Raw genomic sequence first — 14,906 nt, forward strand, 5'->3', positions numbered from 1 at the left:
AGTGAAATTCTCCTCGGGGCCACAGAAGAAATATACTGTAGACTAAATCCAGGGAGAGAATGTGTTCTGAAATGTGAGATGGTGGCAGAGGAGAGGGACATTTAACATTCTTACGGAATCATATGTGGAAAGGACCCTTGAAGGTCTTCCTCCACCACCTCCTTCCCCAGGGGAGGACTCTCCTTCCCAGGACCCTGACGATTCACCAAACTCCCTTTATAGCCTTATGAAGTCATGGTTGAGCTTCTCTTCTCACTGGGGAACTTCTTGTTTTAAACTTAGATTCGACTTGTCTCCTTTCAATCTGAAAGTTGTTCTCTAGTCTAGTTCTGACACAGCCTCGGCTAAGTCAGCAGCCCCTTCCCCCTGAGCGCTCTCCTTTTTACAGGCTGGGCATTCCCAGTGCTCCCACCTGCCCCTTCCGTGCCATGGCTCACAGGCCCTTCATATTCTTGGTCCCATTCCTCTGGATTCTTTCTAGTCAACTGCTCAGTTTTCAGTGTAACGTTTTGAGGTTCCCCAGGCCACAAATAATCCTTCCTAAGTCAGTGAAACTGTCGGCCTCCTTACTTGTCTCTCACTTGGTAGTGGCTCCAGTGCCCACACACATCTTCAATTCCAGCTTTCAGGTGATCCATCAGCTGCCAAGCCAAATACAGGAAAATGATTGCTAGTGAAACGTTAACCCTAAAAGACACACAAGGAAAGCTAACACACTTCAGAAAACACAGGAGGCTTTAATTTCCTGGAGTGTAGCCTCTTTTCTATCACCCCATTCATGTAACTGAAACTTACAGTGCCTTCCATCGTAATTCAACTGAGTTGCAGGATTCACAGATCCCGTCGATAAGCTCCTTAATAATGTGCCTAACTTTCAATGAAAACAGGATACCTGCCATTTGCTTTGAATAATATTTTTCTAGAATGATTTAGAAAATGTCTCATTACTGAAATCACATGAATGTCATAACTAATTGTTCCTTTTAATTTTACCACAAACATTGTCAGTATCCAATTTATAGTTTCTGAAAACATAATTCTACGGATATCCTATAATAATAAAAATAATAATAATAATATATAACAACAAAATGTATCTATCTGCCTCATTTTTACCTGATTATTTTGTCTTAGTATTTATATTTCACCATGCAAGCCAATTGTACTAAATTTGCTTTACCCAAATTGCTTATAGGAATTTCATAAAAGAAAAACGATAATCTCTTCAAAACTTATGAATTAGTCTTTATAATTTAAATTTGCAATCAATGAAATTTTGCTGACTTCTAAAATTTGTTCTGCAAAGTACATTAAAATACTAAATTAATTCTGAAATACTTAATTGATGTACTCTCAACCAATAATTGTAACTTTATTTGAGAAAAATAAGAAAAGAGGGAATATCTATGTTCTATTGTCTTAGGTATACTATTTAATTTCTAAAAATAACGAACAGAGGGGATAAAGACAGAAACAAAAATCTTCCATCAAGTTAAATCAATTCTTATTTTAAAACACTCACTCCCTATCCCTTCTGTCGAGTATTTTCAAATGGTCTTGAAAATTTTGGGTTTAGATTTGGATGACTTTGGCCATAAAATTCAGGGCTGATTTTGAAAGGCTTCATCAGTTTCTCCAGCATTAGAACCATGAACTTTCAGGGATAAAAGAAACCTAAAGATTATCTGGGTCAATAATCCCCTAAAAGCCTGAATCTCCTGTTCAGCAGCTATGCCAAGTGTTCCCAGTCATTGTTTGTACACATCCATTTCACCTTTGGGTACGCCATAGCTATTTCCAGAATGCTCTTCATTAACTGAGCTGAAGTCTCTTTCCTTCTGTCTTCCATGTATTCGCTCTCATTTTTATTCCCTGGAGCCATACAAAATGGCATCCCTCCAACATTGTGTTGAACTTAAACCAACAGGTAGAAGCCGTGCCCAACTTCATTTTCATCTTTGTCAGGGTTGAATGTTTTCACTGAAAACTGCCACTAGGCTGTTCCTGCAGAAGTAGTAGAAGCCTTTACCCTTTCGTAATTAAAAATTCCGAAAGAGCAGAGGATCCCATATTCCATTGGAACAATTATTTCAGAAGTACATAGGACAATTCATAATATTAGTCACCATGATAGTTTTTTGAGGTGTCACTTTGGCAAGGCTTGTCCCCAAGTATTATTAACAGTAATCTAGATGTTGGTGTAACAATATTTAGTAGATATGATTAAAGTCCATAATCAGTTATCTAAAAGTGAGGAAAACTATCCTAGATGATCTTGGTGGGTCTAATTTGCTCAGTTATAAGGCCTGAAGAGTAGAGCTGAAGCTTCTCCGATAAAGAACATTCACAACTGCATAGCAGTTGTGGCTCATGCCTGAAGGTTCTGGTCTACCCTCCTTGAAGGCTTGTCCTACAGATTCTGGACTTACCTAGTGAGCCAATTCCTTACAACAAAGCTCTTAACATCTATACCTATACCTATATCTATATCTATATCTATATCTATCTATATCTATATCTATATCTATATTTATATCTATATCTATGTATATGTGTATGTATATTGATATCTATATCTATATAATCTATCTACATCTACATCTATATGTATGTGTATATGTATGTGTATATGTATATGTGTATGTATATCTATATCTATATTTATATCTATATCTATGTATATGTGTATGTATATTGATATCTATATCTATATAATCTATCTACATCTATATCTACATCTATATGTATGTGTATATGTATATGTATAAGTATATCTATATCTATATCTATATCTATATCTATATCTATATCTATATCTATCTCCTACTTGTTCTGCTTCCCTGTTGAAACCAGACAGAAACACTGCTAACTTGGATGAAAAGGGACAGAGAAAAGACAAAATGAAAGGGGATGGTTGGACCCCAACATTCTGCAGGCAAGAAACAAGCTGATCAAAGGAATGAGCTGAAAACATAGGCTATAGGCTAAAGGGTGGAAGCTGAGAACCCAAAGAGTGGAACCCAGATTGGACTTCTAATCTGGTGGAACAGAGGTTGTTCCTAGCCCTTGAAACCAAGTGGACTTAGAAATTTGGATATGAATCCTTTTTCCCTTTAATTTCCCCCTTTTTTTTGAAAAGGAATATCTATAACCATTACCCTGTGAGTGCTCAACCAGTGTATTTTGGGAGCAGACAACTTGTTTCTCGAGTTCCACAGGTTTGGCATTAAAGAGGAGCTGTGCTTCCGGATGGATTATACCCAGAGGATCACTCCTCTTCCCTCATTTAGATGACTGGGATGCTGAGATTTGGGGCTTTTGAACTGATAAAATTTAGATGAGATTGTGGCCTTTGAGTTGACACTATAATGGGTTGAGACTTTGGGGATGTCAGAATAGAGTTCATGTATTTTGCATGTGGAATAGATGTGAATCTTTGAGGGGCAGCAGATGTGATAGGCAGAATAATGGTTCCCAAAGATGTCCATGTTCTAATCCCCAGAACCTGTGAATATGTTAGTTTATATGCAAAGAAAAATTAAGATAGTAGGTGGATTAAGGGTTGCTAACCTTAAGACAGAAAGAATATCCTAAATTATCCACATGGGCCTAATATAATCATAAAGGTCTTTAATGTGGGCATGGAAGGCAGAAAAGTCAGTATCAGAGTGATGCAGCATGAGAAAAGACCTGACCGGCCATTGCTAGCTTTGAAGATGGAAGGAGTCCACGAACCAAGGAATTCTAGAAGCCTCTAGAAGCTGGAAGATGCAAGAAAACAGATTCTTGCCTAGGACCTCCAGAAAGACATACAGCCCTGCAACATCTTGATTTTAGCCTACTGAGACCATTTTGAACTTGTGATCTCCAGAACTATAAGATAATAACTTTGTGGGTTTTTTTAAGCCACTAAATTTATGGTAATTTCCTACAGCAGCAATCAGAAACTAGCACAAGCAAGGAAAGAGGCTATGTTCAGCGACATGGACACAACACTGCACCAAAGCTCTAGATTACTCCTACCAGTGGCAAAGGAAAACATCCTATTAAGTTGCTAATTATGATAGAAAACTTACACGAATATGAAGCTCTTCATTGATGGATTCTTTTTTATTGGTCTTTTTAACATCCAGGTACCTGACCAGTGGGCCAATTGTAATTCCCTAGATCACAAATGGCAAAATAAACAATATTATTGCAGTGAAGATTCTCATTAAAGAGAGCAAATCTATTAGCAAAATTATTAGAGCTTCTAATGTTCATATCTTTGTTTTGTACTACCTGCTACTAGATAAATGCTCTACTGTTTACTTTAATTCTTATTTAATTAGTTCTGATTTAATTTTTTCAGTGAAGCAATGAAAAAAAGCAATGAAAATGGGCATTGCTTTAAAACAGGAATTTAGTGCCATCTCTTAAAATAACCTCTCGCTAGTTTACTCAGAGATATCTCCACCTAAAACAAAAACTTGTACTATCTAGTACTAATTGGAATCTTGTTTTCAGCAAAATACAGTAGAATAACTATCATTTGCCCGTTACCCAGGAATACTTTGATTAATATGTTTTATTGATTAAAAAGAAACATATTTTAGAGGTTAAAAGATGAACAAACATGATCTAGAAATATTTAAGAATTTGGCTGGAGTAATTGAGCACACGCTGAAAAATTAGACAGAGTGTCCCTTTTTTTGGGACACTATACTAATTACTATACTAATTTAATGCATAATCCTGAAAGAATCTACTTATTTCAAATATGAAAGAAGTCTACCAACCTGAATAAATACAGTAAAATATATAACTACAAGAGTAGCAGTGACAAACATTTTCTTCCTAGGAAAAAGAGACAGAGGCAGCAAAAATGCAAGTGAAAAACTTCCAGCTCCGCGGACACCACTGTAGAAAATTATGCACTGGTCCTTGATGGAGAAGGGGAAAGTCCGAAACTGGTTACTGACGTAGAAGAGAGCAAATACGCCTAGAAAGGGAGAAATATATATTAGAGCATAAGGTTATGAATATGTAGACATTCAGTACTAGGGAACCCAAGTCTTGCGCATGCACCCACAAAACAAGGCAACCTAATTCCATCATACCCATGACTGCCCATCCCAAATAGAATATCTTACAAAAGTTTTCACTTTTTGAGTAGTTGTGAACAATAGTGCTTCAGATTGTTACTTTCCTACCTTGTGTGTGTGTGTGTGTGTGTCTGTGTGTGTGTTTAACGTTTAACAAAATAAAATCTTGATACTTTCTCATATAAGAAATATCATATATTTTCTAATCTATACTCATAGATTTTGCTCTGCCTTTCAAAACTAGGTAAAGCAAGGGTATTGCTTTGGGGACAGAAACATTTTTATCATCTCGTGTTCTCAATGAGTAACCAAAGGAGGTGTATAATTTTAAACATAAGAAGACTCTCTTAGTGATTGTGGTCTCTTCCGGGTAAGCAAAACTTTTGTGGTTGGTTTGGTTCTTCCTGAGGTTCAGTGCAAACAAGAAAGTTGGCAAGGGCTCAAAGGGGGGTTCTCACTGTCGTTAAGTGGAAGGTGGAGGATGGCAGAGCTTGTTTAAAACACAGAGGTGTTTTCTACCACACTGACTTTCCATCCCCCCTTGTGGCCACATGTCCTAGCTTCCCACCAACACAGCGCTTCCTGGTGGGAAAGGTCCCTTCACTAAAGCTCTGGCTAAAGAGGAGGTTTTACTGTGGAACAAAGCTCTCAGCATCCTCCCATGACTTCTAATCACACATGCCTCACAGCAAGCAAAACTTTTTGAATTTTTTTAAAAAATTCATTTATTATTTGAGAGAGAGAATGAGCAGGGGAAGGGCTGGGGGGGGGGGCAGGGGTGAAGGGGAGAGAGAGAATCCCAAGCAGCCTCCTTGCTGTCAGCATGGAGCCCAACAGGGGCTCAATCTCACGAACCCTGAGATCATGACCAGAGCCGAAATCAAGAGTCAGACGCTTAAGTGACTGAGCCAACCAGGTGCCCCACAGCAAGCAACCTGTGATACCCAGCACATGGACAGTGTGAGAGACAGTAGAATTTAACATCTTTCACTGTGTTTTGTTTGTCCGGGCTTCTCCACAGACTTACTAGTCATGTGACCTTGGCTAAGGTTCTTATCTTTTGATGTGCTGAGTCTCTTTATCTGCTCAACGGAGGTAATGGTAGTATTCCTCTCAGAAGATAGATGGAAGATTTAGATAAATTTACTATCTGTAAACCATAGAAAACAGGGACTTACAATGTTATAAGCCTTCCTGAGTGTGAACTACTATTAGCCACAAGGAGTCAGGCTGGGATGCTGGGAGGGGGAACTAGGTTCTGACAGCTGGCTTTGTCCCTCACTGTGTCATGGCCAAGTCAGCCATTCTCTCGATGACTCTTCCACCAGCTAGAACATGAAGGAATTGGGTTGGATTGTCACCAAAGACCAACAATATTGAGGTATCCATAATATTAACACTCTCTCAGATGGTTTATATTCCTGTAGGCTGGGCTGAAGCTTGGTGGTGTTACTTCTCTTGACATTAGAGAGTATTAGAGTATTAGAACTGAAGGGAACTCAAGAAATTTGTTCATGCCTACCATTTTGTGGCTGAGGAGGAAGATTTGGAGCAGTTAAATGTCCATCCAAGGTCAAATAGCTAGTTAGTAACAGTGCCATGATTTGATTTGAAATTATAAGTTTACCTAATTACATAACATAGTTTTCTTAATTCTTTCTCCCCTGGCACCCTAACAGGCATATATATTCAGAGTAAGTTTTATGACTATTTTAATATTTCTGCATTCTTGTTATTCTTTCCTAGATTCTAAAACCCACTTGGGATTAATTTAAAATTGATATGTTCAAGGTAAATTCTCAGTCATTTCCCATAATTTATCTTTCATTATAATTGGTTTGAAAATGTTAGTCAAAGTCAATTAAGAAAATGCTTCAAATCCTGGTCAAAATCATTTTAAAATCAAACTGCTTCTAATCAAAAGGCAGCACATATAATGTGGTCCCGTACTTAATGTTCTTGCTAGCCCCAGAAACATGAATGTTCAAGGTAAATAAGTAGCCTTTGGTCAAGATATCTCATTTCGGGGGGCACCTGGGTGGCTCAGTTGGTTAAGCATCTCATTTTGGCTCAGGTCATTATCTCATGGGTGGTGAGTTCGAGCCCCACATCAGGCTCCACACTGACAGCACAGAGACTGCTTGGGATTCTCTCCCTCCCCCTTTTTCTCTGCCTCTCCCCACTCATGCTTTCTTTCTCTCTCAAAATAAATAAATAAACTTAAAAAAAGATATCTCATTTTTTAAAATTAGGCATATTTCATAGGGGTGATGCCAGTTACATGATAGAGTTGCCTTCATTAGTTAAAGTAAGCACTTTTAAAAATAAAGATTTACTTTCTGATCCTTGCGTTTTTCTACAACAAACACAACCTTCAACCAAAACCACCTGTATTATTTAGGGGAAGGTTTCCTAACAGTACCTGCCTTCCATAAAATACACTTAGTGAGATCTCACTTTTCCTGTAATAAAAGTGTAAATGCTCACAGTTTATAATCTATATCTGATTGAAGGTGCAAGAGGGGAAAATTGACAAAGCAGTGAAGAGCAAGGGAGAAATTCATTGAGTTATATTTAAACGTGTAGATGCGAAAGTTCTCTCCTCAAATAAGCAAGAAAAACAAACTCCTTGCTCCAGCCTTACTGCAGTGCACAAACTTATCAGCCACTAATTGCTCTAAACTGATTGGGGTAGCAAACAGACACCATTCCAGGTCCCTACAAGGTGCCTATACTCCCTTAACCAGTAAAACCAGTTCGCTTCACCTCACTCCTTAGGCCATTACACTGCATAAAGGAATAAGAGAAATAAACAAAAAGCAGCAGGCAGGAGCCCCTTGGGGGCCCTACTGCCTCTTACTAATGGCTCTCCAGATCTGGCAGAAGACCAGGGTGAAACAGATGAAGGCCCAGTTCCACTCGTGGTTCTTTCCAACGGTGGACACGCCCATGAAGATGAAGATCAGGGTCTCGCTGACGCTGCTCAGCATCTTCATGAAATACTTGATGGTCGTGTAGGACGTCTGAGACACGTTTTCCTCTACATACTTCTTCATTGTTACCGCGCAGGCCGTGATCCTACAGAAGGAGCAGAGTCTTAGGAGCAGCCACAAGATTTTGCCCCTCCACGAATAACTCCCTACTGGTAATGCCACAGATACACTCTTCCCGTTTTTACCCAGAGAAAGCATCTTCTCCATTCCCCTTTCTGGGTGCATTTTCCTCATGGGGCTTTCTTTCTTACTCTTCTCCCTCCCCAAGGGGCTTGCGCCAGTGGAGGGTGTTGGGGAAGGTGGGCGTGGCACGACTTCCTCACAAGAACACGGCATCAACCATGCACCAACCCGAAGCAGAACTGTTTCTGGTATAAGAAATGATCCAGAGAGGCTCTCGTTTCCTACACCTGAGCAACGTTTCTTACAAGAATTTAATGAGAAATTTTTCATTTAAAATGTTTTTGTTCTAGAGCCACTAAGAAGTCCAGGGTGGGTGGCAGTTGGGAGCGGGAGAGGAGATACAACTTTGCCTTGTCTAAGTAGTAGGTGGGACAATAGTGAATCTAGATTTTACACTATTATATTTAATTAAAATAGATATTTCTATACACTAAAATTAAATATTTCTGCCTGAGTAGCTGGGTATGAGGATAATGCCATAGAGAAAACAACATGACCAGATGTGGCGAGCCAAGTTAAGAAGCCTCATTCCGAGATCTACGGAAAGATAAACATTTACAAATATTTTCATTAGGAAAAAGAAATCTGGACTTCTGGTCTTATCCCATCTACCTAGTTTCATTCCACACTGATAAGTCCTGGAGCTGTGGTGTGATTTAAGGGAAATAGCAGAAGGCAGAGCTCAGGAATGACAGTCCTTCATGGCATGCTTCCCTCTACCCTTTAAAATAATGAATTTTTCAAGGAAAAAAAAAAGAACTATTGAAATAAGACTTTAACCTTGAACTTCTAGTTCTTCCCTGGATCAGCTCTTCTGAGCCTTTGAAATTGACCTTATAATTGCCATGCTCTGCTATGCTAAGGTAATTCAGGAAAAGAGCAAGTACAAATGCTCAGAGAACATATTTGTTTGGCAAAGGACCTGAATCCGATTGTACAAAAGCTAAAAAAGCCTGAATCCAGCAATACCTTTAAGGATTGGTGCCCAAAGCCCTGCCTTTTCAGATGCAAGTGCACACAATGTGGTCCTAAATTCTCTTTTATTGCTGTGAGAGTTGGTCCTTGGTTTATACTCACGCCAGGATGCCAGAGAGGTAGAGTGTCTCGGCGGCTAAGTAAGACAGGTAGCTGAACATGAAGACGATGAGTGGTTCGATTGCAGAGATATTCTGAGTGAAACGTGTGATAAACGCAGAAATGAACCCAAAAATGACGCCAAAAAAGACTCCCCCAACCCCCACAATAATGAATCGGGCACATCCAGCCAAAATGTCGACAGGCTCAATGTCTTCAAATTTATGCATCTTTGTGAAGGCAATTAATATATTGTATAAGACCTAGGCAAAAAGAAAATTAAAGAAAAGAAACAAATTAGAAATGAGAAGTACTTGACACAGATTCTTAACTTCGTGTCTACTTAAATAACACATAGCAATGAGTTACACAGCCATGAATATCAACAGGGCTAAAAGCTAACTTTTAAATGTATTCTAAGTAATTTAAATGTATTCGGTGACACTGGATAATTGTCTAACACAGCTTTCAATCACTGAACGCCCACTCTGTGCCAGTCTCTTCCCTCAACACTCTGTGTCAGTTACCAGTTTATTCCCTCCCCGCTCCCAGGGCACCTTTCTATACGGGCTCTGTTACAAACAATGGAATTCCTTCAGCAAAATTTCTTTCTCCTTTCAAGAGAGCACCATGTCACAGGTTTCTCAGTAGAGGGCGCTGAAGGGACCCTGCGGGAGGTAGGAGCTTCCAGCAACTTCCGGTGGGAGGGGCAAGAGTCCGTCATGTGACTGGGAGGACTTCCTGTGGGTCCTGTCAGGGCCAAAGGGCATGGAAGCGGTTCCTCTGTCATCTTACACCTCTGGCTGAAGACAATCTGGCCTGGCCCTCCTGCGGCATGGCTGTGGTCACGGGTCCGTGTGAGCAGCCCTCTGTCTGTAAACCCTCTCCCGGACCCCTGTCCACACAGCCTGCTCCTCTGACCTCCCTGTGCCCTGGCCTGAGCCCAGCTCGCACTGCATGCCGTGTGCCACCCACTGCTGATGCCTGCTCCCTGCCTGCCCTCCTGATGGTGACTTGTTGTTTGCCCAGCAGCTCCATACCACCTCCCCTGGCGAAACCAGCCAGCTTCTCTGCTGCCCAGTGGCCCATCCACACCTTCCCCGGTGAGAACTGAACCCCTTCCGAGTCTGTCCTTCTTTAGGGAAGCCATCCCTCAGTCCTAGCATGCCAGGGAGCGTCCCCTTATATCTTACAGCTATTCCTTTATTAGCGTTAACATGTTGATATTAAAATCTCTGTTTAACCTACTGTGTGGTTTCTATTTCTCAGTCGGGCCTCACCTGCTACACTTTCCGTACATGGTGTCTCACTGAATCCTCCAAAGGACTTGAGCCCCCATGTAATACACGCTTCCAATTTGCCTGCTAGGTCTCTACTCACGTCAACACTTATTTGAAATTACAGTGATCTAGGGATCACTAATTCATGTACTTGACAGCCCAGAAGTTAGACTGAGCTTCTGAAAAGAGGCAGCTGCCACACAGTTAATGAGACACACAGAACAGATAAAGTAAGATCTCTGCAGAAAACGAAGGCCTTTGAGACTATCAGGCCCTGAAGAGTCCTGATAAACCATAGCACCTACCTATACTAGAAAAAAAAAAAAAAAAAAAAAAAAAAAATATATATATATATATGTATATCAGAGCAGGAGCAGAAGCTATAACTCAAGGAAACAGGGTCAGTGATTATATTCTGTGTGCAGAATCACAGGAGTGGGCAGTCCCTCAGTCTATATCCCATTCATTTCCCCAGCTCACACTCTGTTCTCGCCTGACCTCTGGAATGATCCCCCACTCTGCAAATTGCAAGACTTGCCCAAGCCTGTGCCTTCCGCTTCACTCTGACCTGTCCATCCCCCCAATTGGTCTTGGTCTGTCCTTACTGAAACACTCAGTGTCCTTCAAGGTTCCCTGACAGCTTTTGCATTCTGGCTTTGGCTTCACCCACAGGGCTTACCAGAACTCCTGGCTGCTTTGTGTACACGCTGACCCCCTGCCCGTGGTCTTCAATCTGCCGTTCCTTCCCCAGCCCTTTTCCCAGTCCCGGCCCTTCCAGGTCTGCTTTGCCCCCCACCCCAGTGACATCACCTTTATGATAAAAGATTGTTGTTATCTGACAGAGATGGGCAATGAAGAAGCCTAGGCTGGCTTCTTGTTAGGTTCACAATCATAAACCATCAAGGTATATTTAAAGCAAAGCCCCATTTCATCTTATTTGCATTTTTTTTCTAAGGAGTGCCTCACATTTGTTTGAGTGAGGTCATTCTCCAGTAGCAGAAACAGAACGAGCGGCTGGACTATAACGAGTATCTCTGTCCATGGGCACCCTAGGGTCACCATGTAAACTGTTAATACATTTTGTTGTCCATTTCTGTGTGGAGATAAAACATCTTATCCAGATTTACTTGACGGTATATGTCAACTATATCTCAATAAAGTTGGAAAGAGAAAGAAAAAAAATGGGATCGACAAACAGGTTTTTTAATTTTTTTTTTTTTTAACATTTATTTATTTTTGAGAGAGAGAGAGAGACAGAGCATGAACAGGGGAGGGGCAGAGAGAGAGGGAGACACAGAAGCTGAAACAGGCTCCAGGCTCTGAGCTGTCAGCACAGAGCCCGACACGGGGCTCGAACTCACCGACCGTGAGATCATGACCTGAGCTGAAGTCAGACGCTTAACCAACCAAGCCACCCAGGCACCTGACAAACAGGTTTTAAATTTCGGTTGATATATCTGAAAACTTTTGCAGCAGAATTGCTTAAAAATGTGCGGCCTGTGGGGCACCTGGGTGGCTCAGTCGGTTAAGCATCTGACTCAGTTTTTGGCTCAGGTCATGATTTCACGGTTTGTGGGTTTCGGCCCTGAGTCGGGCTGTGCAATGGCAGCACAGAGCCTGCTTGGGATTCTCTCTCTCTCTCCCTCTCTCTCTGCCCCTCCCCTGTTTGCATACATGCTCTCTCTTTCAAAATGGTGTAGACACTATTCTTCTCTGGAGTCCAGTTGTTAACAAGTAATTTCTCCTACTTTTATACTTAAGTCTATTTCTTGAGATAAGAGGTAGGAGTTGGGGCAGGAGCCGGTGACACCTGGGGTAGGGTGGGTCCTTATGCCCATATCATGTCCTTTCCTGGAAGTCTATAAAATGTACCATTGTACTACATCTCTGAATGATGAATTGGTGTTCTTTATCTAAGAAGAGTTTAATTATTCCATTCTTTCAAGTTTTACATATTTAGCTGATTACTGCCATAACTATGGGCATTCCACAGAACACCACACAACTTGCTTATGCTGTAACCAGTACTTAAATACTGTTCTCTGGATGCTGCCCATCCCCCCTTCCAGGTCCCCTCCCCTGGCAAAAAAAAAAAAAAACCACACACAGGGTGCACCTCATTGGACCAAGTGTGGAGAGATTCCTTCCTACAATGATACCTCAGATCTTGCTCCCTGCCTACTTCTCTTGGAAATCCATTCCATTCTTCCTTAACCTGGTTTGGATCTTTGGGTGCCAAATATAGCTGTTCACTGCGAAAATGCTCTTGTCTGGCCCTACTTTTTCCCTACAGAATCTCTGGACTTGAATTTCCTTTCTGAACCACAGACTGTATATTACCTTCTTTAAGATAAGAGGGTTTTGCTACAAGATATTGCAGGAGTGGTGACTTTTCACATTTAGTCTTTGTATACTGAGTTATGAAGGAGGAGAGTTAAACAGAAAAAAAATCAATTCAAAAGATAATAAACGGAAAAAAACCCACAAGTAGTTCTCTGTTTTTTCTGGAAATTTGTGAGTTGAAAGCTGAAAGTCATTTGTTGTTTTGGGGTTTTCCTAATAATGGGTCTTAAAATATGATGGTACTTCTGTGTATAAGGAATTCTCATGCACTCTGCCATTTTACAGCCTCCAATTTTGTTCCATTTAATCTTCCCTTAAAGATCCTTTTGGACCTTTTTTTTTTTTTTTTTGACTCTTTTATACTGCCCTGATGTTACGGAAATGACAATGGGTTGTGTGGTTTCCTGTTCCTGCATGGCCCTCACAGCTGTGAGCACTTACCTTTAAATAGAAATTTCAGCCTCGACATCCTCTAGCCCTGGGAACAATAATACCTTTAATAAAGAGAATTTCAAGAAGAAAACAATATTATCCAGTACAGAATGGCTTTTGGCTTTGGAATGTGAGTTGGCAGAGAGGACAGTCCTCAAAGTAGCTCTGTCGTCACTAATCCTCACATAGGGTGCTAGATATAGCACTAATGGACTTCGTTGAATGGGGACAAGGGACACGAGGAGGGTGTGCAGTGTCCCCTCTGCTCACAGGTTCACAGGCACCTTCCCTTCCCAGTACAGCTTTGACACATCCCCCCGAGTAAGAGTTTTCTAGAGTGGCTGCACCAAAATACCACAAGCTTGGATGGCTTCCGTCAACAGAAACTTATTCTGTTAAATAAGATTAAGTGCCCCGGAGGCCAGAAGTCTGCCGTCAAGGTGTTGACAGGGCCACACTCCTTGTCAAGGCTCTAGGAGAGGATATGTCTTTGCTTCTTCTTGGTTTCTGGTGGGTTGTTGGCAAGCCTCGGTGTTCCTTGACTTGTGGAAACACCATTCCAGTCTCTGCCATTGTCTACCTATGGCCTTCCCTTCTCCTCCATGCCTTCACATTGTCTTCTTACAAGGAGACTAGTCACTGGACTTAGGGCCTCCCTTAGCCCAGTGTAGCTCATCTTTACTAATTGTATCTGCAAAGAACTATTCCAGATAAGATCCCATCTTGGGATTCTGGGTGGAACATGAATTTTGGGGGGGCACTATTCAATGCAGTACAGCTTCTATAAGCAAAATGACCTTCCAATGAAATTAACTTGTGTTATGGACTAGCAGATTTTCATTGTAAATCTCTCAGGGTGCAACTTCATTTTGAATTTCATGAGGTCCTAATCTGTGGCCTGTCTTCTCTTGATCCACTCTATTTCTTTAGAGAGCTTAGGGCACACGTTTTCAGGGTCTGGATTAGTTCCTGCCTTTTAATGCAATTAGTAGCCAGTAACCGACAAGCTTGCTTAGATATTGGAGTGTGGGCAGAAGATTATAAATAGGCTTGCTTCCTCTCCCAAAGAGATGCTTCTAGTGTATCATCTGCTAGAAGAGAAGAAGATGGGGAAGGTGAAAGAGAAGAAGCAAAAAGCTTGGTGCAAATTGGCTCAAGCGAGGACACACATACCCACCACGAGCCCTGTATATCTCTACAATTAGGAAAGGAATTGCCTTAAAAAGAGAGAGGGAGAGTCTTGCTCAAATTTCAAACCAGATTTGCTTAAGAATACGCATGCTGCTGGGGCACCTGGCTAGTGCAGTCAGTTAAGCATCTGACTCTTGATCTCAGCTCAGGTCATGATCTCGAGGTTTGTTAGTTCGAGCCTCACATCGGGCTCTGCACTGATGGTGCAGAGCCTACTTGGGGTTCTGTCTCTCTTTCTCTCTGCCCCTTCCCCACTTGTGCATGTGCACTTTCTCTCTCTCTGTCTCAAAATAAATAAATAAACTTAAAAAAAAAAGAATATGCAT

At 41.2% G+C, this 14,906-nt stretch overlaps 1 protein-coding gene across 1 annotated transcript in view; it reads right to left on the reverse strand.

The window, feature by feature from the left end:
- Window positions 1–14,906, reverse strand: part of SLC9A4 (solute carrier family 9 member A4) — a 68,323-nt gene that overhangs the window by 25,200 nt on the left and 28,217 nt on the right. Inside the window, exons 3-7 of the mRNA XM_015065183.3 lie at window positions 9,338–9,597; window positions 7,945–8,162; window positions 4,779–4,981; window positions 4,077–4,163; window positions 571–641 (exon numbers count right to left, since the gene is read on the reverse strand). Coding sequence (XP_014920669.3) covers window positions 571–641; window positions 4,077–4,163; window positions 4,779–4,981; window positions 7,945–8,162; window positions 9,338–9,597 — 839 coding nt within the window. The remainder of the gene's footprint in view (window positions 1–570; window positions 642–4,076; window positions 4,164–4,778; window positions 4,982–7,944; window positions 8,163–9,337; window positions 9,598–14,906) is intronic.

This window comes from Acinonyx jubatus, chromosome A3 (genome assembly GCF_027475565.1).
Source record: "Acinonyx jubatus isolate Ajub_Pintada_27869175 chromosome A3, VMU_Ajub_asm_v1.0, whole genome shotgun sequence".
NCBI lineage: Eukaryota > Metazoa > Chordata > Mammalia > Carnivora > Felidae > Acinonyx > Acinonyx jubatus.